The following is a 22,904-nucleotide window of genomic DNA, read 5'->3' on the forward strand; positions in this document are numbered from 1 at the left end:
ATTCATGAGTGGGAAGGTTAAGGCCTGAACCCTTCCATGAAAATAAGCTTAGTCAATGGTGACAGGTTTATGGTCTTGCAGAAGTGATTTAACAGCTCAATATATATAAAGATAGGTAGGATGACATGGTGGATCCTGTGAATCATGCTCTTCATTCTGAGTTTTATAGCTCTCTTTCCCTCTGACTTAATCATAGACTAAACAGCAAGGCTTTAACTTTCCTTTAGTTGTGCCAAGATCCTTATTTATCAGTTTACCAGCTGTGGATGCTGCAAAGAAAACTAATATGTCTAATACTGGAAGGAAAAGAAATCCCATTTGGATTTTTTAATTAGGAAGACCCTGAATATAGTAGAACAAGAGAATTTTGTTTTCACTATTTGCTCAGTCTTATCTTCATTTTCTCCTCACAAAGTCAAAACTTCAGTTTACAAAGGATCCAAGAAATAACAGCAAATGCTGTGAGGTTGCTTTTCCCTGCCAGCCTTGAAACTCATCCTTCTGTATTTCATTTACCACTCTTTTCTATACCCTGTTGGGGTCATTGTATTTTTTAATGATCCTTATCTGTGCAATGTGATACAAGTGTACTCTTTTCCTTCTAGCCCAGATGGGGACACTGTGGCAGAATGACACAGAAAAGGTCAGATTATCTGTGAAGCAAAGAGCCCATAAGGCACCATTTGTGTCTGCGTTAAGAAAATGACTGTGCAGACTCTATCCCCTGGTGTAAATTTCAACTTAAAATGCCTTGATACAAAGCTGAAGGAGTCAGGAATCTTGAATTAGAACACAGGCTCTGGTCTGTGGCACTTTATTACAGTGTCATCTGCTGAACAGACTTATGTCATTTTCCTTTGGCATTTGGACGTATTTAGAATAACTGAAGTTCTACCTCTGATAAAAAAGGCAAAATGGAAAGTACTCAGTAAATGGGAGCTTTCAAAAAGGGGAAATATTTTCAAAGATGGAGACCCTCATATCATATTTTACAAGTAACTTATGTTAATTTAATAAAACATGATTGCCTATACATCTTGCTACTTGATTTTTTTGAACTGCCAGTGGGTTTATGAACATAATTACTAGTGAGTTCTGTGCCTTTATAAGTCAGTGCAAAATGCACAGTCTGTGAATCTCTGTTTTTCCATCCCAAAATATTTCATATTGAAATACTATAATATTATCCTTACTATTTTTACTAATCCCCAGCTATTTTTAAAAGTAAATGTTGAATCACTCTATTGAAATTTAGAAAAAGCACATTTTAAATTTTAAGCTGGTCAGAACTTAATTTCTAGTGGATAAGTTAGCAACCAAGAGAGATACTTCTGAAGAAAAATACATTAGCTCATGGTTTAAAAAAAAATAAATTCCTTTTTCTTTGTTTGAAACTTCAGTGTTTCCTCCATTAGTATGTGTTATTGACATACTGTTTTAGGCACTTCTGTTACCTTAATCCTGAACCCAAAACTTCCCACAGAGGTGGTCCTCAAAGAATTTGGCAGTTGATGCTAATTCAGGTAGTGCCGAGGCATCAAAGGTTATCTGTGAAATATTCTTTAGTGTCCACACTGCCACTTATCATTTATGCCATAAAATCACAGACCCTTCCCTGGTTGCTTCACATGTTGTGGATGTCTCATGAATGAAATTAGGAGCTTGAAAGGTACAGTCCATATTGGACCAAGAGATCTTTCTTTCCATCTTACTTTAGGCTGCTTAACTCATAAAGCCATGAAGAATCATTGTCAATTACCAAGAATATTTCCAATCAAATAAGAAAAGAAATGATGTTGTGACTTGCACACAGAAGTTTTAGATTTTCTTTTCAAAGTTCTAATGTAAAGCATGGATAAACACTCATGGGATGCACATCTCATTCAAAAATTACAAATTGACAATATCCAATAATGGAGAAAGCATATACATGGCTTTTGCATTTTCCATTTCTCATGCATTAAGTATTTTTGAGTTAGGTGGTTTGTACCTGTGATGTATTTTTTTATAGTATACACCAATTCCAGCTTTAGCTTTCAGTTACAAGTTGCTGCAATTCTTTATTGTATCAGGTCCTTAGACCTTCTACTTACTTTTCTTTTTGGGGTTGTTTTTACTGGCCAGGTGACAGGACATGGGGCTTATGGAGAAAAAGGCCAAAAGGGAGAACCAGCTGTAATTGAACCTGTAAGTACAGATGGCAGGGAATTTTTCAGTAGCACTGTATCAAAAATATTCACTGTTAATGTATCATTATGAAATGTTGTTGTTCATGATAGGATGACATGATCTCTGAAACAGTCCCTGTAATGTGGATGATATAAAGTGATTACTGACAGCTACTCCTTTGGTTACATGAAGGACTAACCGCATGTTCCTTAAAAAAAAGAGAATCTTGTACAGAGGAAAACAGATCATTGATCTGATCTTCAGGCCATCTAGTAACTACATCTTGGACAGATCTACCCAGAAAACTTTCAGCTTAGGCTCAGGTAACACCATCACTACAGCTTTCAGCAAGGGCAAGGAAGCCTTCCTCATTTTTAATGCCATGCAACAGTTCAGGTTGTCATGCTAGGAACTGTAGAGAAGATTCCTGGAAAATTTTATCAAAACACTAAGAAATGTTAACTTTAGTAGTTCAACTAAAAAGATTTTTTATGTTTTTCTACAAAGCAATGAATGTAATATTGTGATGCATCCATCCATAGGGTATGCTCATTGAAGGACCACCGGGACCAAGAGGACCTGCTGTAAGTAGATTAATCACAATTTCCTTTATTGCACTTGATTTATCCACTGTGCTTTTCTGTTCACAAGTTAACACAATATTGGTCTTTAATTATAGTTCCCAAATGTGTATTAGATTTAGGACTTTTAGAAGGGAATAGAAAAGGGTCATCTCTAGCATTTTCAGTGACGGCAAGCTACAAGCTGATGGCACATGAAAAATCTAAGTTTTGAATGTTGACAATAAATCTTTGTAAGAAAAAACAATACACTGGTTTATAAATTATTTTATCCAAATGTGTGTTCATCCTAAAGTAGAGAAAAAATAGTTCAAAAGTCTTCAAGCATTCAGCATAATTATGTCATTCATTTTTTACAGGGTCTTACAGGTCCCCCAGGTTTACAAGGTCCTGTTGGTCCTCCAGGTGACCCTGGTGAAAGGGTAAGTCAGCAAGCAGATTATCCCATGCATTCATGAGATATCTTGCACTAATATCTTGCACTAATTGCTACACAAGGTTCTGTTATATCCTGAGCTGAAATAGATCCACATAGGTTAGAAACTTCAGTGGAACTGAGGCTGAATCATTCAGCTGAGTAAAAATCAAGTGAGAATCTGGACAAACATTTTCTTAGTTGTAGAAATACGTGCTGTAAATACAAGAAGATGTTTAAGTTCTGGTTTGTTAGTATTCTTCTGGTTTGATGTGTTTAGAAATATACTAAAGTAATAGATACAAACATTTCATATGAATTTGAATTAATTTTTAAAAAATCAGTATGACTTCAGCTCTAATATGTACAAATACAGAGAAAAACAAGCTTTTCAGAATCAAAACACATGGGAATATTGAAAGTGTGATTGATAATATTTAGATGATCTTGGAAGAATTTATTGGCCATATCAAATAATAGGAGACTTGAGAAACCTATCCGGTCATGAAACTAGTTAAAATTTAAGCTATAATTTTAACCTTCATTTTCTTGCAAGCCTTTTCTTACTGCCACCACCAACACAATTTTAAAACAGCCTAAACTTATTTATTTGAGGAAAATATGATACTAAAAGGCTTTGCTGTGTTTTATGAGAGATATTTTACTTGTGAATCCAGCATGTTCATGCTGTATTTATATATGAAAGATGTTAAGAAGATGCTATCATTTCACTGTATAATGAGATAATATTAAAATCCCAACAATGCTTCACCTTGCTAGTAAGTCAGCATGAACACTTCTTTCATATTTCTGTCCCATAGATTAATTAAATATTCCAGAATTTGAACTTGTAAAATGGGTATTTTAGCACCTAGTAAAGGAATAACTACCGACAGCACTTAGTTTTTTAACTGGCTGCTCACTGAATTCATCATGAGGAAATTCTTGACTAAGCACGTCATGTGCCTGTCACGGACCAGACACGACACAAATATATAATTGCAGCAATTAGGCTGGGAGGAGAATGGATTGAGAGCAGCCCTGCAGAGAAGGACTTGGGGGTGTTGGTGGACAAGAAGCTTGACATGACCCAGTAACACACACTTGCAGCCAACCGTATCCTGGCTGCATGAAAGAAGCGTGAGCAGCAAGTCAAGTGAGGTGGTTCTGCCCCTCTGCTGCTCCTGTGTGCCTCTTCTATGGAGACGGGCTGAGCTGTGGGGGAAGGCTGCAAGAGAGGTGCAGAGAGACTATCCCAAGGGCCCATAGTGATAGGACAAAGGGGAAGGTTTTTAAATGGAAAGAGCAGGTTTCGATTAGATATTGGGAAGAAATTCCTTGTGCTGACAGTGGTGAGGCCCTGTAACAGGTTGCCCAGATGGCTGCACTATCCCTGGAAGTGTTCAAGGCAAGGTTGGATGGGGCTTTGAGCTACTTGGTCTAGTGAAAGGTGTCCCTGCCCATGGCCGGAGGTTGAAACTAGATCTTTAAGGTCTTTTCCAGGCCATTCTATGAGCATAAATTTGTGTAAGTGACTCAAAAGGTTTCTCCTACATTACTATCTTTTTTTTCTCAGATTTTTTCCTCTCGTGTCTTTTTTCTTTTAGGGTCCACCTGGTCGCCCTGGTCTTCCTGGTGCTGATGGTTTAGCAGGTCCTCCAGGTACCATGTTAATGCTGCCGGTAAGTTGTGGTTACAGGATAAGCAGCCTACAAAAACTGGAAGTATCTTTCAAGAAATGTATAGGTATTTCATTTTTTCATCTAATTTTGTCTGTGGGATGAGAGAATGATACAGAATTTCTTTTATGGTGTAAGCATTTGAAATTCATCTATATGGTGCCTTTTTTCCCTCACAAAAAACATATGCTTTAGCTCCTGCATGGCTGACAGACTGGAACCACCACGAGTGAATTACAGACACTGAAAACCACCTTATATTTTTAGCAGTAACTATATTTTGCTACTATAGTTCCAAAACAACGAGTCTGCTGTTGTACAGAGGGCCTGTACTCCCAACAGACGCGTGTGCTTTCAAGTCTCATTGACATGTAGATTTTTATATATTCCATGCTTCAAATCGGACCTCAGTGTCCTCTTTGAAGAGTCAGTGCATCCTTTGAATAGAAATATATGCACATAGCCAACTCTACTCCCACTGGAGTCAAAGCAAAACACCATCTGTTTTAGCAGGTGGAGGAACAAGCCCAAAGCTGTTAAAGTATCTTGCAGCACTGGGGTACAAAAATCTTTGTGTGCTTGGAATTAATTATTCCTAAATGTGTCTATGGGAGAAAAAGATCTGTGTCAACTCTGGTCATAGGCAAACTGGGCAAACTGTTGTGGGTTTGTGCAAGATGCATGGCCCTGATACCCAGTGTATGCCATGCCTTTGGAAAGCTGAGCTTCTTGCTGCAGCCTAGCATTTCTGCAACATTGCAAAGCTTCTGCCAGCAGTTTCATTAGCAATAACAGTGCAGGAGCAAAGGAATGAGCACTTAAATTTTTATTCTGTAATTTATTTTAAAATTTTCAGAAATTACACAAAACTGTTTTATTGTAGATACCAAACATTTTTCACATTTGCAGCTGCCTTAAATTAAATTACGTTTTTAATGTGAGTAGCCACCAATGTATAGAGAATTAATTAATTTTGGTATATATTTTTATTGACATTTTGAAGACAAGTAAAAGTCTATTTTGGCCTCTTTTATAAATACACAAGCAAACAAACAAACAGAAACCAAAATACTATTAAATCAGGAAAATATTTGCTCATAGGGGATTAAATTTAGACTTCAGTTGCTATCACCAATGACTTCATACTCATGTTGGATGCAATGGCCACCATGCAGCCACCTTCTGAAGTTAGTAGAATGAACTAAAGACTGTGACCTTGTGACTTTGAAGCAGTCTGCATCATTGCAGCAAGTAACAAGTATGATTTAGATTTGATGAGTCCTAAATCCTTTTCTTGTTTTTGTACTTCCAGTTCCGCTTTGGTGGAGATGGTGAGAAGGGCCCAACAATCTCAGCTCAGGAAGCTCAAGCACAAGCTATTCTTCAGCAAGCTAGGGTAAGCACAAGGAGCCAAAACCTAATTTGTTTTATATCCTGCAGGATGTGAAGTCAAAGATGGCGGGTATTTGCTAACACATTCCAAAACTCTGTTCGTGTAGAATATGTATGCTGGATGGCAGCTTTTTCTTGACACCTGGTGTTCTGTTTGTTTGTCTTCTCAGATTGCTATGAGAGGTCCACCTGGTCCTATGGGACTCACTGGAAGACCAGGTCCTGTGGTAAGTAGACAAAACAGGGGCACAGATTAAAGAACATGGTGATGTAGCCATGGATGTCATTCTGGCCCTGCCTACCCCTCTCTATTTGTACTTGTTTTGTACTTATTTGAAATTAATGTTATATAATTAAAGCTGTAGCTTGTACTCTTATTCAAGGTCTGCGATGCAACCTAAATACTAAATAAGTTTTTATTGAAGTTTTTGTGGTGATCAGACAGAGCACACTGCTGGACTTCCAAAACTAGTGAATAGTTTTACATAAATATCCCTCTACATTCAATCATCTCTGTAATGCTATTAGTTCAATTTGTTGAAGTAAATAAGAAACTCTACAGAAAGAGATACTAAAGCAAGAGTTTGCAGAACCACCTTTACTCAATATTTAGGCTAAATCTGAAAAATTTGTAAGAGGCATGCCTATGAACAATTAAGAGCCACACATATCTAAAAGAATTACACTTCTTTATTTCAGTCCTGAATTTGACTCAACTGCTAACACCAAATGGTCTGGAAATGGCCCTGTGGATATTAAAATATCTTAGTATTTGTATGGAGTGTGTACGCTTTTATTTTTAAGCAGATCTGTACAAGAATAATTCTTTTCTTCAGTAATTCTTCCAAAATAAATAGTAGCTACCAAGCAGAGAATCTGGCTCACAGACTCCTGATTCATCATAATTAGTTATGCATTACTTAAAAAGAGTAAAATATATTTGGTCCATATAACAAATTCATACACTATTTCCAGCAATGTATTTAGTTCAAGAGACCTGCAGGATAACATTCAGTCTGTACAGACAAAACTCTAGAGCTGCTCTAAGCAAGGAGGACTTTCAAAGGCTGGTATGGTACTGACAGTGGGTTGGATACCTTTAGCAGAGGTATGACTTGCCTTCATACTCATGCTTTTATGTTTTAAAAGCCTTCATGAATTCCTGTATGCAAAGTTCATCAAATTAATATTAATAGTTGTTTTGCTTCTAAACCACCAGGAGGCTCTAGAAATCCAACTCTTTGATCTAGAAACATTTTTCCTACAGCTTCAAAAGCAAGTTTCTTGGTCTGTAAATTGGCTTTCTACCCAGTTTCTTTTAAGAAAGTTGGAGCTTTTAGACTTCATATGCATTTTATTTTGTTAAATTAATCAGTAGCCAATAAGATACATTAGTAATATATTCATTACTAAAAATCTTAAATATAGCAGTGTCAAAGCTCCAGTCTAGCATTGTTTGAGTCTGGTGTTCACATGCTCAGTTAACATAGCATGAAAATGAATGTCTGCCTAGAGATAGTAAATGTAATCAATTATATTAGAAGCAGAGCTTTAATCAGAAAAACCCCAAGAGGGAATCGCCACCTACCAAAACCAATCTTCTCTCCACTGCCAGTACCAGTTTGGGATCTGATTTCCAGTTTGCTTAGGACTTGAATTAATACCTGCAAGGTCAGTGGGGATCTTTCCACTCTAGGATGTGAGACTCAGCACTTAGCCAAGCCATTAGATAACTTCTTTCTTCCAATGTTAACGTAGAAGGATTATCAGTTTTCAAAGGTCTGCAACATTTGTTTCATATTAAATACATACTTTAAGTCACAACCTGTTTCAATGATCAAAAATGCAACTATTCTTTTGTGCATAGTAAAAAACTCCCATATCTTCTTTCTCTGAGACTGTATTCTATATGTGCATGCCAGGATTTTTTGGTTTATTTTGTCTGTTTGTGTGAGATGTCTAACTTGCTTTCACTAGTTCTGCCCCTGATTTCATGTACAGTATAAATGAATACCTGGTCTTGGCCTGTTTATGATTAAAGTGTACTCTTAAAATCTATGTCTTCATTTCCTAATAACAAGGAGATGTAGTTATATAGATTCTCCACTTCTTCAGGGCCAGGTGCACAAAGGACTTGATTAAAACATCACTGAAGTTTATGACAAGATTAGACAGGGTATTTTTCATTGACTACAGTGATCTTTGGATTGAACTCTGAGGCTGTTTTTTTTCTGTACAACGTAGAAATAAAGGTAAAAAGAGGTGGCTTTCAGCTTTTATTCCCTACAATGGATGCACTGCTGATTGCCCTACTTATGTTCTTACTCTGCTCATACTTAGCTCTCAAATACTAATATAAAACAAAGGGTTACATTTTGCATTTAAGTCCATGGGAGTTTTCTCTGGTAAGAGAAATATTTGGTCTGCCCAGTGTTTATGCAATGATAAATCAAGGTAGATAAATATCTAGATACAAATGATGAATTCACACCTCCTGATGAATAGAGGATTATTTGTTATTTCTCCCCGTAATTCACATATGGAAATAGAAAGTAACTTATTAATTTAAAGGGGCTTTTGTACACTTAAGCAATATATGTTGGTTTTTTTTCATCAAGGGTGGACCTGGAGCAGCAGGTGCTAAAGGTGAAAGTGGTGAACCAGGACCCCAGGTACAATAATGTTCCATTATGTTTCAGCATGTTTTATATTTAAGAAAATTTATTCATATCAGTTAGAAGAAATCAATCCTGCATTATCTTCCTGCATGCAATTGAAGAAAAATATCCTTCATGATACTATCTTATAATTTCAATAGCGTGATCAATATTAAAATTGTAGTTAAAATCAATAGCTTTATTGTTCATTCTGAAATAAGAAAGTAACAATCTTTTTATGACAAAGATTATTATCACATGTAGAGTGTCATCAGTTGAAAAGCTGTTTTAATATTGTCACTTCAGGCTCTTTTCTCAGTTCAATAATGATATGTTAGTCTGCAACTGGATGACCTTGGTCTCTGAACTTATCAGATCTCAAAAGGTGAGGGAGGTTGAATTTGGTTGGTAATTAAACAGGATATTTTCACTGTAGATGTGACATAGCAAGAATAAATCTTTACAAATCAATGCATGTTTTGCTTCTCAGTCTACTATTGTATAAAATTCTCCACAGTGATGCCGAAGAGTACTGAAGCACATGTAATTCTTTCAGTTTAAACCTAAAATCAGTAAGGAGATTGTGAAAGAAATTATAAAATAAGTATCCCAAACAATGATTTTGCCAGATCTCAAGTAGTATCATGGATCTGATGCATTACTAAGTGCCTGTCTTCAAACTGCACATGGACACTTGGAGTAGAAACATAAAATAAATTTAAAAAACAAATAAAAAGCATTCTGAACAGTTGTACAGTCTTTCAGTTTGCTTAGTTATATTTTTAATGGTTTTTTTCTTTTCCTACATAATATTTGTGAATGGCTTGTTCTCACCATTGCTTTTTTTCACCCGAAAATGCATTTGGATGAGGGAGGTAAAATTTGCACAGTTACACCCATACAGTCGTCAGTGAAAGTTATGTGTGTTTGGAAAGTGAAATGTTTTTTCAGTCTGAGATAATTTGGTCCCTCTCTAGTTAAATCCATGTTGTGTAGAGCTAAGGCAGCATGTGAGCTCTTTACTAGCACAACTCATTTTTGTGTAAATATCTGAAATAAGTACTCTACTCTATAGTTTTCACTAAATAATTATAATGTAATTATAATAAAATAATTTTGGCATGAGAGGAAGATGGTTTTTCAAACTACAGGACTGAGATCTTTAAAGCCATGAAAAGACTGTAAGAAACTTACATGGTAACTTATGTCATGTATAGTGCCATCTCATGCAAATTGGTGTTAAAATTCATAATGCTAAGGCCAGTTTGGATGCCCATGTAGTTTTAAAACTAATGGGAATCTGGGAACCAGAATCCATCTCCTAGGGAAAAAAATGCAGCTTTGTGTAGAAAAAAACCTTACCTTGTTCTTGAGGTGAGGTTTTTTACTAGTGTTTTGCTGACATTAACGGAATGCTAAATATTACCCTCTTTAAACCCAGGGTCCTCGTGGTGTCCAAGGTGCCCCCGGTCCAAGTGGAAAAGCTGGCAAAAGGGTAGGTAGCATATAGATCAGTTCTGGGTAAATAGATTTTGTTTAAATGTATTTAAATATTAATTTATTCCATTGCATTTTCAAATGTTTGCCCCTTTGGGTTTTTCAGGGACGTCCTGGAGCTGATGGTGCCAGAGGAATGCCAGGAGAACCTGGTGCAAAGGTAAATAATAATGAGACCTCTGGCTTTACTTCAGTCTTGGAATGGGCTAGACAGATTTTATGTAGGTACCACAGTTTCATCCAGGCCAACCCAAAACTCTCCTCTCAAGTGAAAATACTGAGGTTTCAGATAGCTGGGTCAGATGCAAGAGCTGAGAATGAATCATCCATTTAAAATATGGTAATTAATGGTAATTCCTAGTAGTCTGACTTTGAGTTCTTGGGGCATGATTTCTCTCTCTCTGAGTTGGTTTCTAGTTAGACAGTATCAGTAATAGTAAAGTCAGTTTTGCAATTTCAAAGTGCAGCTAGAATCAAGTGTATCCTTTCAATGTGAAAATTCTTTTTATAAATGGCATAACTACAGCACAGTGAAAAAGCTGTGGCATCTTCTCTTACTACAATTTGTAGGGGCAAATTTTGAGTGAGTTTGATCTATATGCTGAGCTCCATGTGTTTCATTCAGTAGCAAAAGTGTACCTACAACCCAAGGGTAGAAACTAACTTTTAGGGGGAAGCCACTATTTATTCAGACAATTTGACAATCATTTACTAAAGCTGTGATTTCTTTCCAAGGGTGACAGAGGATTTGATGGTCTTCCTGGCCTCCCTGGTGACAAAGGTAACCGGGTAAGAAGAAAAATATGTACATTTATACATCATCAAACTAATTGAGTCCCAGAAATAATTCATTATTCATTAAGAACAGCACTAAGGACTGAGGGAAAAGTTAAAGCAGAATGTCAGCTTTTCATGCTACAAATAATAGCTGTACTATCAGGCAGCGTATTCCTCATGAAACTTTTGAGTAATACCAATCAATAGTTTAAATATATATATAGTTTAAATATATAAATATTTAATTAAATATTATATATATATATATGTAGTTTAAATATATTTTCATAATTTAGATCACATCTTCAGCTAGGTTTTGCTCTAATTTTTCTTAGTTCAGGAATTTGCCTGTTGGACTTCAAGTCATTGCTCTAAAGAGTAATAGGCAAAGGAAATTAGCATGAAGTTTCTGTACCAGGAGGATGCCAAATTTTAAGTTGCCTAGAAGCTTGCTCAAAAAAATGGATATGAATATTTCAATTACAAACTGAATTGTTTAGTGGGGCTTATTCCAACAACTGCAGATTAAGAAAGGTCACAGTCAAGTCAGATAAATTAGGAAGATTTTTAGTAATATTTAAAACAACTGAAGTACTTGTTGCTTTTGGAACAAGTCTATGGAACAAATCTGTGGAATGAAACTTCATCTTTCCCTACAAAGTGCAGATATAATCACAGCCAGGGAGTTCTGCTTCAGATTATACTCCTAATGTAGGTGCTAGCACCCTGCTGAGTGTCGCTCCTTTATTGTTGTCCTGGTAAGCGCAGCACACCATGAAAGAAAGAGTGAATGGCAATGTCAGCAAAGCCATTTCCAAATGTGCTAAAGCTCAGTGACCAAGGAATTATTACCTCACCCTCAACCTTCAGAGGGTAAGCACAGTTGCACATCCTAGAAAAGCTCAGCAGTGTTGGCTGCCTGACCCTAATGTAGTTGTTTTTAATAGCATCTAAGGATACCCTTTTGAGTTCTGTTTGCAGTGGACAAAGAACGTCTGCTGTCATGAAGATTTTCTTACTCCTCTTTCATCATCCCTGTTTAGCTAAGGAGTGTAAAGCAGTCAGTGCATCCCATAATGGAAGCCAGCATGCTCAGCAGGCCAACAGCAGAGGGGGCTCAGCATTAAGCACTTGCCACCTGCACTTGGAGGGATGAACAGAAATTTGACCTATGACTCTGTGTCTTTGGCTAGCAATAATAAACACAAGCTAAATACTTCTGTTGAAGTTATATTCCAGCTGTAAAAGAATCAACATTGAAAAACCTAAATTTAGAGTAAAGTTTCAGGACTGATTTTAGAATTAGTCATATTGGACATATGAGTTGCAAACTGAATGTCTCTGTCAAGGACAAGTTTTCAGACAAGAGTTACTGAATGAATGAGATTCTTGGACTTCTAGTGTAGAGCAGATCACATCACATGAAATCATATTTCTTTTAACCTCATTATCTGTGACTTTGAACTTTTCTTATTTAGATTTACTAGATGCACAACTCTTCTTCAGTATAAAAGCAAGACACTTTATACTTTTGAAATAGCCCAAAGAAAAAGAAATTCAGGCTTTAAGACAACACTTGAAGGAGAGAAAAAGAGCTAAAAAACTGAACGCTGATGATGATAGGAAGTTTTGTTCTTACTGAATGACAATACCAGGACACTGAATGCACACTCCTAATCTATACCTAAGTACCACATGACTTTGAGAAAGGTAGCCCTTAAGGGGTTGAACTATTTCTGTATTTGAAAGCCTAAGTCAGTCTTCACCTGGATATTAATTGGAAGCCAGAAAAGACCATGCCTCTCATGTCATCTTTCAGAAGTGTCATCTAACATATAGAATAACACATTCTCTACCTGCAGATAGCATAGAGTAGTTGCAGAACCCAGAAAAATACATGAATTGGTGTATGAATTCATCTTGAAGGTGTTAGAGAGCTGTTCATAAAATTTCACTTTCTCTTGCATGCTGAGGGAGGACAGAAATGCAATAGAATAAAGTCCTAATATCCCTGGTACTGGGGGATGTGCTCTGGGTATATGAGGGTTACCTAAAATTCCCTAGGAAAGTTTGGAAGTGTAAAGAACAGAGCCACTGAACAGTGACTCCATATATCCCTACCAGAATCCCCAGCAGTGGTCAGGCTCCTTGGAGACACTGATAAAATTAAGGCAAGCAGCATGAATACTTGGGTGTTGTCCAATGCCAGAAGGAAGTCACAGTCTCAAAGCCTGCTGCCCAGAAGGAGGTCAGTCAGTGGTGTTTGAGCTCTGCAGCACACTAGTTCTCTTTAGGAACTGGGAAAGAAAAATAAATCCTAAAAGTATGGTCCAGAATCCACTGAGGTTCTGCATATATAGACTTGAAAAGCCCCAGCCTCTGAGGGGAAGTGTGGAAGTCTGGCTGCGTTCCAAAGCCTCAGACAAACAGTCCCAAGGCTCTCAGTAGCTGGTGCCAGGATGTGTGGTTCTGAAAGGTGGTTAGTAAATCTCTGGATAGTCCTGGGCCCTGCAGCTGGTTTCTTAACTTCTGCCCCACGTACACATCTTATTTAACTGCACTAATACATTGTGTAGGGGAGAGGGAAGGTAGTGATGAGACAAAGGAAAACGTGAGAAACACTACCTTTTGTAGATGTAGCTTGTGTATGTTCTGGGGCCAAAAATCACAGAATCAGAGAATCACAGAATATTCTAAATTGGAAGGGACCCACAAGCATCACCAAGTCCAACTCTTGTTACAGAGCGAAATTATACACACACAAATTATTCATTGTTTCAAAAATGCTCATCTGTTCTTATACTAAGGTAATGAAAGATTTCACTGAGTACTAAAACGTACAGATTTGTATCACTGTGTCAAGACATGTTTTGACACATCAAACTTCAGCTAACATATTTGTTTGCATTTCCCTTCCCATGCATTATTGTTTCCAGCAGCAGACAGTTTGCAGCAGTTATTTTAATGACTTTCCTTATCCTGCAGGGAGACCGTGGCCCACAGGGACCTCCTGGCTTACCTGGTGAAGATGGGTCAAGAGTAAGTTGCTGTTCACACAGGAAAATCTAGAGTGAATCCTCATGTAATGGGAATAAGGTCATGATAAATGGGCTTTTTTTTTCCTAAGACTTGTTTCCTTTTGCACAAAACCAGGGAGAAGATGGGGAAGTTGGACCAAGAGGTCTCCCAGGTGAAGCTGTAAGCAATTCTTTCTTATTCTTCTGCTTCTGTTACAAACAAAAGTCACATTCAGATATTTTTTTCAATCTTTTGAACTATTCTGAATTGCAGGTATAAAAATTCTTTCACATGTTTGCATTTAGAGAATACTGTTTCTGGCTGAAAAGCAAACAAATGGAATGTTTGGTTTAGGGTTGAAACACTGCTTACAGGATTAGAATTAAGTCAAGGATATATCCAGCTAAGTATATACAACTTCCAGAATCATAAATGCTATTTTTTATCCAATTGTGTAAAATCAGTAACTGCTGTCATTGATACATCAGAATACATCCAAGCCCTTGTTGCTTCTGAAGTGTTGCCTAAGTTTCTACTTACTAGAAAGGAAGGCCTGGATTCTCCTCTTATTTCACACTACTGTGCTTCATTGTGTATTTTACACTTGTTTCACATACAGAATTTCCACCCCTGTCAGTTGGAATTCTGCAGGTGCTGTCACTGCAGAAGAGAGTTCTGCATTGCAGGCAAGAAATCAAGCCTCAGAAGGGGAATTTTTCCCTAAATGTCTGATCTATTGCTGCCTACTCACAAAGTACAAACACCTTGCTGCAGTCAGTGTCAGTGATTTGTGACTATGTCATAGATGAGGAGACTGGAGATTCAGTTCTGCCTACTTTAGCAGGAGAACATGAATGATGGCACAATCATGAAAACTAGTACTCATTGGCATAGTATAGAATGAAAAGATTATGTTATAGACCAAAATCTTGTTCACCTCTTTGATGAGAATAGCCATTGGTCTTTTGTGAATTTTTTTAGGAATAAGAGCAAAAAATCTAATTTTTGTTTCCAGAATGTCATGTATTTATTGTAATAAAATTACTAGCAATTTTTAATTACTTTTCCTTACTACAGATAAAAACCATTATTTTGTAATTAGAATAGTAGTATAGAGTATGACACACCATCACGTTTTCAAAAGAAAGGAATACAAATATGTATGTTACTGTTCAGGTCAGACCTTCAGGCCAAGACACAGCTAAAATTTTAGCGGAAGCTGCTGTGCCAATGTTCTACACCAGGAAATATAAATATCAATCTCCCACCTTTCTCTGAATTGACCATACCTAAGAGGCTAAATCAAAGGTTGCCCTTCCACTGACATCCTGTTCAGAAATACAGTGTCCTTGAGGGAAATCTGTTCTCAGTAAATTTTTCCCATTCTTCTTTTCTTTCTTCCTAAAACACCCATGTTGCCTTCCCTTCATCCTTGCTCCTCCTTATTCCAGTCCTCAGCCAGTCCTGCTTACAGTCATTTCTGTTCAGAAAAAATCATGCAAGTGTCAATAAGGGTTTCTTCTCTTGCAGGGTCCACGGGGATTACTGGGCCCCAGAGGAACACCTGGGCCCCCTGGACAACCTGTACGTATGAGCTGTCGAGTATTTCCAGTTTCCAGAAGGAAAAAAGGAAGTCCACTGAAAATTGCTCTTGTTATATTGTTTGTTGTAGGGCATTGCAGGTATTGATGGACCTTCAGGCCCAAAGGGAAACATGGTGAGTAAGTAAACTGGGAATTAGAAAGATTCTAAGAATGCTTTCCACATTCTCTCATCCCAGCAACTATGCCATCCCTTCCATTTAATTAAACTTTTATGTCAACTATTTGGATTCATTATGATTTTATATGGAAAAGGCGAGGCTTCTGTTACTTAGTTTTCAGCCAAAAGCACTGACCATGCTTTCTCTCAGACTCCTTTAGCACCATGGACTCCAGTGCTCAGGTCCTATGTGTGGGCTGTTATTCTCTGTTAAAGAAAAGGTCATGATATTCATTAGCATGAAAAAATTTCATACTGGAGAGAAAGTTGCTGGTGGACTTTAAAGAGGAAGGAACAAAGATGAGTTTGTACTCCTTTTAGTGCTGACAATGAAGATCTGTAGTGCAGAAATGCAAGCCTAATGCCCTTCTATTTTTTTGCATGGTAGGGTCCTCAAGGGGAACCAGGACCTCCTGGTCAGCAAGGAATTCCAGGCCCACAAGTAAGTGTAAAAGAACTCTCCAGAAATACGATGTTATGTGCAGCAAATGTTTAATAAATGGAAATTACCAAAAGGTTAGCTTTTCATGTGCAAAACCGATAAAGCTTCAAGGATTTTATAAATAATGCTGCAAATGTGCCGAGGGCAGTGCAAGCAGAGTTTTCAAGTAAGTTTTCAGAGGGATTTTTCATTCAGGAGAAAAATGACTCATTCAGTGTTCCTGGAATGCAGCAGGAATGGCCACACCTGGAGGAGGGTTCTGAATAGGATCTTGTTACAGACCTACTGCCAGAAGAGTGGCTTGTGCAAAAGACTCGCACAAAACTCCTGACCTAACTTGTAAGGGGGGAAAAAAAGCCACTTATATTTGCCCGTGTGTTGAAACAGATTAATGAGGGACCTCTAGTAGGGTGAATGTATGTACATTGTTCTCCCTGGTTTCTCACACTGGTTTCTTTCTGACAGGGGCTTCCTGGTCCTCAAGGCCCTATCGGGCCTCCTGGTGAAAAAGTAAGTTACAGCATTATTTTCTTACTTCAGCCAGTTCTGTGCCACAACCTTGTTTATCAGCTTTGCTGTCTTTTATGGAATAGTAATCTAAATGTAAATATTAGATCTTCCTGAAATCATCAATACATTAATAACCAATTAATACCCAATGGCTTTCCTCTCATATATTCTTTTTCACAAGTGTAACTTCCTCCCTTTATTTTGGATTAATTTTGTGTTATTACCTTCCCATCTACACTATTAAACAACTTGTACTTGGATGTTACTTAATTTCCCAGCAAGCTGCAAAAAGTATTTTTCTTAATCTCTTTTTTATAACAAAGTTTTACCTATTCAAGTCTAATTCTGTTCTTTTTTCAAGGATTATATTACGACATAACTCTGCAGTGTAATTGGCATACTGTAGTGTCCTTTGGTGGCTTTTTCCTCATCTGTTTGCACATGTTCTTGTGGCTTGAAAACTGTCTTCTATTCATTTGAAACGTCACTACTGAATGTTATGCTAATTTTATTATTCTCCCCTTTTTGCTGAATTCCTGCTCAATTCATTCTTTGATTTTTCTTCTTTTCACTCTTCACTCTATTCTTTTGGAGAAACTAATACTTTTTACCTGTCAGTGTGTTTAAGTACTATTCTAGCAAAATGGAAAGTCCCATGATATCTGCATTTCCTAGGCTTTCACAAGACATTCCAGGCTTTTCGGCTATGAGCACTGGAGTTCTGTACCCTGCACTCTTTGCCTCTTGAACTTGTTAATAACTTTAATTGGTGAATCCTTTTATTCCTGAAATTCTAAATATACTTAATTTTGTACACTGGAGAACTCTTCCCCACCTGTGTCATGTGTGTGCATGTTCATAGGGTAATTCCTGAAGCCTGCTCTCAGGCACGCATCACATTGAAAATTATGGATCATTTTTGTAGGCTAAAAATTGTAAGAACTGGCCTTACTTACATATGGTATGGAAGTGTCATTCTGGCTTTAGTTTTATTTCTGTCATATCCCTGATATCCATATCAAGGGACTTAGGTATGACTGCATTTTATGTCCTTAGCTCTTAGGGTCACATATGTTGGGCCTGTTTGCTACTGTTTTTAAAATGTGTGTCTGTTATTGCGTTTAGGGACCACAAGGCAAGCCTGGCCTTCCTGGTCTTCCTGGTACTGATGGGCCTCCTGTAAGTAAAGAAATATTTAATCCTTTCTATGATTAACTACTTTTACTAAGTGACAAATACTGCTTTTACTAAGTGACTTCTGGATACCTGTGTTACAGAAACAAAATGGAGGGGAAAAGCAATGGTAGTCCTAGTTGGCAACAGCATTATAAAATCCATCTAAAATCCCTATATCATTTGAGCTGTTAAAACTAAAGCAATTGCATTTTTGAAGCAGCTGCTGAAAACATCTGTGGGCTTTTAAAATGTGGGCCCAGATGTTGAGATGCCTCTGCAACATCTTCAGGGATGTGTAAATAATCTACTAACACACAAAGGGCCAAATACTGTTCCGCTGTATCCTACCATGTCAGTCTGGCAGAGCAAATCACCTGTAAAAATGTTCACCACTTGTTCTCTGAGGAAACATGGAACAGACTACATCTTTCTTAGCTTCCTGGCTTAAGGTGCATGTTATGTGCTTAAAGTGCTTCTTGCATTGTCTAGACTGGGACATATCTGAGCCAAGCTTTGTGATTGACAAAAAATTCAGCTTCACTGTGAGGCTGCAATCACTCACATGAACAGAGTGAAACCACTTGAGCAGCATATCTTAGGCATTCAGCTTAAATGGAATCATTTGCCATAATGGCCTGCCCATACACTTGTTTTCTTGCAGCAAAACCATACTTTTTTATACCACTAAGAACCTTTAGACAATGTTATTTCTGAGACCTTGACTATCCTCCCCGTGCAATTGTCCCTTACAATTTTTCTTTTAGGTGAAATCTGCATTTCCTAAACCTGACTTTTTGCAAGGTTTAACAAGGTCACTGCAAATATATTGCAAATACAGAACTGTTCCCAGGGCTCTTACCTGCCAAAGTACAAATTTAGTGGAGAATGTTAAGTGTGCAATGATTGTCCAGCTGAGTGTCTGTATCTTGAATAATTGTCTAAACATTTGAATGTTGCCCCTTATCCTTTCCTGTATACTGGAACCAATGTTAATTTCCAAACACAAGCATTATTTGTCATCTGCATCTTGTTAAACCTTCAAAGCAGGGGGGAAATGCTGTAAGAGATAATCACGTGTCAGCACAGGTGTGTGCCTGACACAGCCCCCTGCTGTGGTGGGTTGATCCTAGTCAGCAGCCAAATACCCACCTGCTCACGGGCTCACTCTTCCCACAGCAGGGGAGGGCACAGAATCACAAGGGAAAAAGCAAGAAAGCTCCTGGACTGAGGTAACAGCAGCTTAATAAGTGAAACAAAGCTATGCACACAAGCAAAGTAAATTAAGGGATTGATTCACTGCTGCCAATCTGCAGGCAGATGGCCAGCCCCTTGCTGGGAAGTTGGTTATGAATGTCCTCCTTCCTCCTCCTTTCCCTGAGCTTTTATTACTGAGTGTGACATCATACGGTACGGAATATTTCCCTGATCAATTTGGAGCAGTGTCCCAGCTGTGTCTCCTCACAGCTCCATGCCCTCCTGCAGAGGAGTCATAATTATGTGCTAATCTTCAGTTTCATTAAATTGCTTTTAAATTTTGCAATTTAAGTGCAAATTTTGTAAGAAAGGGAAACAGTGGATTGGCTAGTGTTTTGAGTGCTGTAGTATTAATGTCAGTGATATAAAGCAAAGTCTAAAATGTAAATTTATTTTATTTAAAAAGCAAGTCAGCATTTAGAACAAAAACATAGAATGTTGAAACTAAATCAGCCTTCTGTTGAATCTTTGGATAAATTCTATAGTTTAAAAAATATTTTTAGGAATGTCTTCATGCTGCAAAATAAATCACCGATTTTTCAAAATCAAAGGTGAGAGTCTCTCACATTAAAAGCCTCTAACTGCTGAAATATTAATTAAACAGAAGAACTGCTCAGCATATTCCTGAAAATATGGACATGAATGTAACTATTGTCCAGTGTTTCTTTTGTTATGTAAATTATATTGGTGTTGAAAGTAAAACCTTGCCTCAAAATTTTGTGTGTCTATTTTAATATAAAAGAAATGTGATTAATGACCTGAAATTCGAAAGTTTAAATAATTGTGTTTTTATAATAAAATGTCACTCCTTAAAAAATATTGCTTTTCAAATCAGATACATTTCTCTCAAAACAGGGCCATCCCGGCAAAGAGGGTCAGTCTGGAGATAAAGGTGCATTGGTGAGTTTGAAAACCTTTCCATTTATTTACATAGATTACAAGAAAACTTTTGATAGTTTTTCATCTTTATGACACATTTGTCACATTTGTTGCTTACAAGAACTGTTTAAGAAGACAATAGACAACTCATGATACATTCAAAGCATCTTTTCACTGATAAACATACATTAGAAAAATTAGAGATTGTAAATTATATGAAAATTATTCTTTTAAAGTAAACCTCATCTTGGAGTTTATGGAGTGGCAATGAAAAGTTGCACACATTTCATACAAACAATTTGCAGTTATTTTGAATTTTCAATTCTGTTGTATGGAGTACTCAGAAAAATTCTTGAGAACTTGCTTTTTTTGAAGGTATAAAACTGCATGCAGAGACCATGCATTTTTTAGGTCATCTTCAACTCAATGTCAGTGTAAATTATTTTTTTCAATCTTATGAAGCCCTGAAAGGCCGTAGAGCTCCAAAAAGTGTTCTGCTTACTCAGTATTGACCCTTATTTTTCCAGAATAGCACCCTTTACAGGACTTGAATTCAGTTTCAGTTTTTAGGGGCAATACTAAAAGGTTGTATCCTGGATGACAGGATGAGTGAATTAAAAGGACATTTCAGAAAGTACAGCACCTCTGACATCAGCGTATTATATTTGTCCAAAGTGTTGTTATCTGTAAAAGACATGTAAATTTTATCCTGGTTTCTTAAAAAGATAAAACACACAGCACTTATGTTTTGCAAGTCCAGGCCTGTTGCCATCTGCCAGTTCTTGTGTCTTTTGAATTTACTGATCAATTTCAGCCAAATTTGATAGAAAGTTCAGTTTCTCAGAGATGTTAACAGTCCAAAGGTTTTGTGAAAAGGCACATTGGAGAAAGGACGAAGACCCCATCAATGTCCCCATTAGTAACAGATTTTGTTATCTGTCCATCTCAGACATGGGACAATCAGCAGAGCAGCTCAGAGGTTCATGTTTCCAGGCTTCCTGGCTTCCACCCTTCACAGAACTCAGTTTCTCTAGGCCCTGCCATCAGATTGCATAGATCCAAGCTGAACATCATTTAAATGCTCAGCAAAATGTGACTAAAAGAATCCAGGCACCAGTCAGTATTGGTAGCACCATGAGCCTTTTAGCTTCCAGGCTTGGAATGTCATTTTTGTTTATTTTTTTAAGACCATGATTTTTTGTTGTTCCCATTATTTTGGTCTCTATTTGTGACTTGTGATATCATCATAACTAGCCTATAAATTTTCTCCAGTAGAACACCACTGGTTTCTAAATGGCATATTTATTTTTCTGATTGTTTGTTCCTTTTTACAATTTCTATTGTTTCAGATAATTTATATTATGGATAGATGCTTCCCAAATATACAAGTTAAATCCAAGTTCACAATTAGTTCACAATTCCATTAATAGTTTATAGTGACATTGAATGGTGCTTTTTAATGCCTTAACTTTTCTTAGTGGCAGGCAGCCCAGTGTTATTTTGCTGTCTCATACATTATACTGAAAGAATAAGGATTAGATTCTGAAGAGAACTGCTTGCTAACCAAAAACTGTACAAACAAATGTTCTTTGCTTTAATGTATTTTAGGGGCCTCCAGGTCCTCAGGGTCCAATTGGATATCCAGGTCCTCGTGGTGTAAAGGTAAGATTTAATTATTGGATTCCTCCTCTCACACCTTTTGAATATATGCATGTGGGTAATTATTAATATTCTTCCTTTAGGGTGCTGATGGTGTACGTGGACTCAAGGGATCCAAAGGTGAAAAGGTAAATCTGACTGCAGTTCATTCTTTTCCCTTTTTACACTGCAGCCTCTTCTGTCTCCTTCACTGCAGTGTGCTTTATCTTGCAGCAGTGAGTTTATTTTTGCCTTTCCCTAAAGGCATACCAAGCCCAGTGCCTAAATCAGTGACCTTCATGGTTGTTTACACTGGTACAAAGTGAATATAAAACTTTCATTTATTAGAATGGTTTTCAATCCTCTTTGCGCCAGTGTAGGTAACTTCTCTCTAAAGTGGCCTTGAGTAGAGAATTAGACATCCCCTCCCTTATTAGTAGATACTGTAGTGGATATTGAGAGGCTTGTGCATCAGAGAGATTTGTGGTGACAATAATTTTTTTATCTGTTTTGATAGAGCCATAAAATAGATCTGTGTTTTTTATGTACATTGGTCAATGGATTTCTAGGCTCAAGGTATTTTGTCCCAGATCTTTGGCTTTGCTGAAGTGATGGACAGCCCCAGTCAGATCCATGTATATGAATGTGAAGAAAGCTCTTATTTCCCCTGATGCCATTAATTCTGTGTGTAAAGCTCTTCCTAGCACAAACACCAACCACTGTGGTCTGGGCTGACTCCTGATGGTCTGTGGTGGCTGAAACCACAGCCAGTGTTGGTTTACAGTCACACTTCCTTCAGCACTCAAAATAAGAGACACACTACTGACTCCGTCAGTCATACCACCTCCTGAACACACAGACAAATCCACTCCTGTGGCTCTGCTGGCTAGTATATATAGCTATATATAGATAGATGCATGGTCTACAGATATTTATAGTTATTTCTAAAGCAGAAGATTCTGTCTTGCCAAAAAGCCTGGATTCAGAACTCAACTCAGATGCCAAGAGCTGCTGTACATTTTCAAGCCTTCCTAAACCACAGTTTGTCTAGGCTGCATG

At 37.4% G+C, this 22,904-nt stretch overlaps 1 protein-coding gene across 4 annotated transcripts in view; it reads left to right on the top strand.

Moving 5' to 3' along the window:
- Positions 1–22,904, top strand: part of COL11A1 (collagen type XI alpha 1 chain) — a 124,505-nt gene that overhangs the window by 44,705 nt on the left and 56,896 nt on the right. For all 4 annotated transcript variants that reach the window (XM_064720061.1, XM_064720065.1, XM_064720064.1 and 1 more), the window contains 20 exons: positions 2,125–2,187; positions 2,712–2,753; positions 3,110–3,172; positions 4,773–4,847; positions 6,157–6,240; positions 6,407–6,463; positions 8,855–8,908; positions 10,335–10,388; positions 10,497–10,550; positions 11,126–11,179; positions 14,153–14,206; positions 14,321–14,365; positions 15,716–15,769; positions 15,858–15,902; positions 16,335–16,388; positions 16,854–16,898; positions 18,024–18,077; positions 20,184–20,228; positions 21,816–21,869; positions 21,950–21,994. In XM_064720061.1, the coding sequence (XP_064576131.1) occupies positions 2,125–2,187; positions 2,712–2,753; positions 3,110–3,172; positions 4,773–4,847; positions 6,157–6,240; positions 6,407–6,463; positions 8,855–8,908; positions 10,335–10,388; positions 10,497–10,550; positions 11,126–11,179; positions 14,153–14,206; positions 14,321–14,365; positions 15,716–15,769; positions 15,858–15,902; positions 16,335–16,388; positions 16,854–16,898; positions 18,024–18,077; positions 20,184–20,228; positions 21,816–21,869; positions 21,950–21,994 (1,095 nt within the window). The remainder of the gene's footprint in view (positions 1–2,124; positions 2,188–2,711; positions 2,754–3,109; positions 3,173–4,772; positions 4,848–6,156; positions 6,241–6,406; positions 6,464–8,854; positions 8,909–10,334; positions 10,389–10,496; positions 10,551–11,125; positions 11,180–14,152; positions 14,207–14,320; positions 14,366–15,715; positions 15,770–15,857; positions 15,903–16,334; positions 16,389–16,853; positions 16,899–18,023; positions 18,078–20,183; positions 20,229–21,815; positions 21,870–21,949; positions 21,995–22,904) is intronic.

This window comes from Zonotrichia leucophrys, chromosome 8 (genome assembly GCF_028769735.1).
Source record: "Zonotrichia leucophrys gambelii isolate GWCS_2022_RI chromosome 8, RI_Zleu_2.0, whole genome shotgun sequence".
Classification (NCBI taxonomy): Eukaryota; Metazoa; Chordata; class Aves; order Passeriformes; family Passerellidae; genus Zonotrichia; species Zonotrichia leucophrys.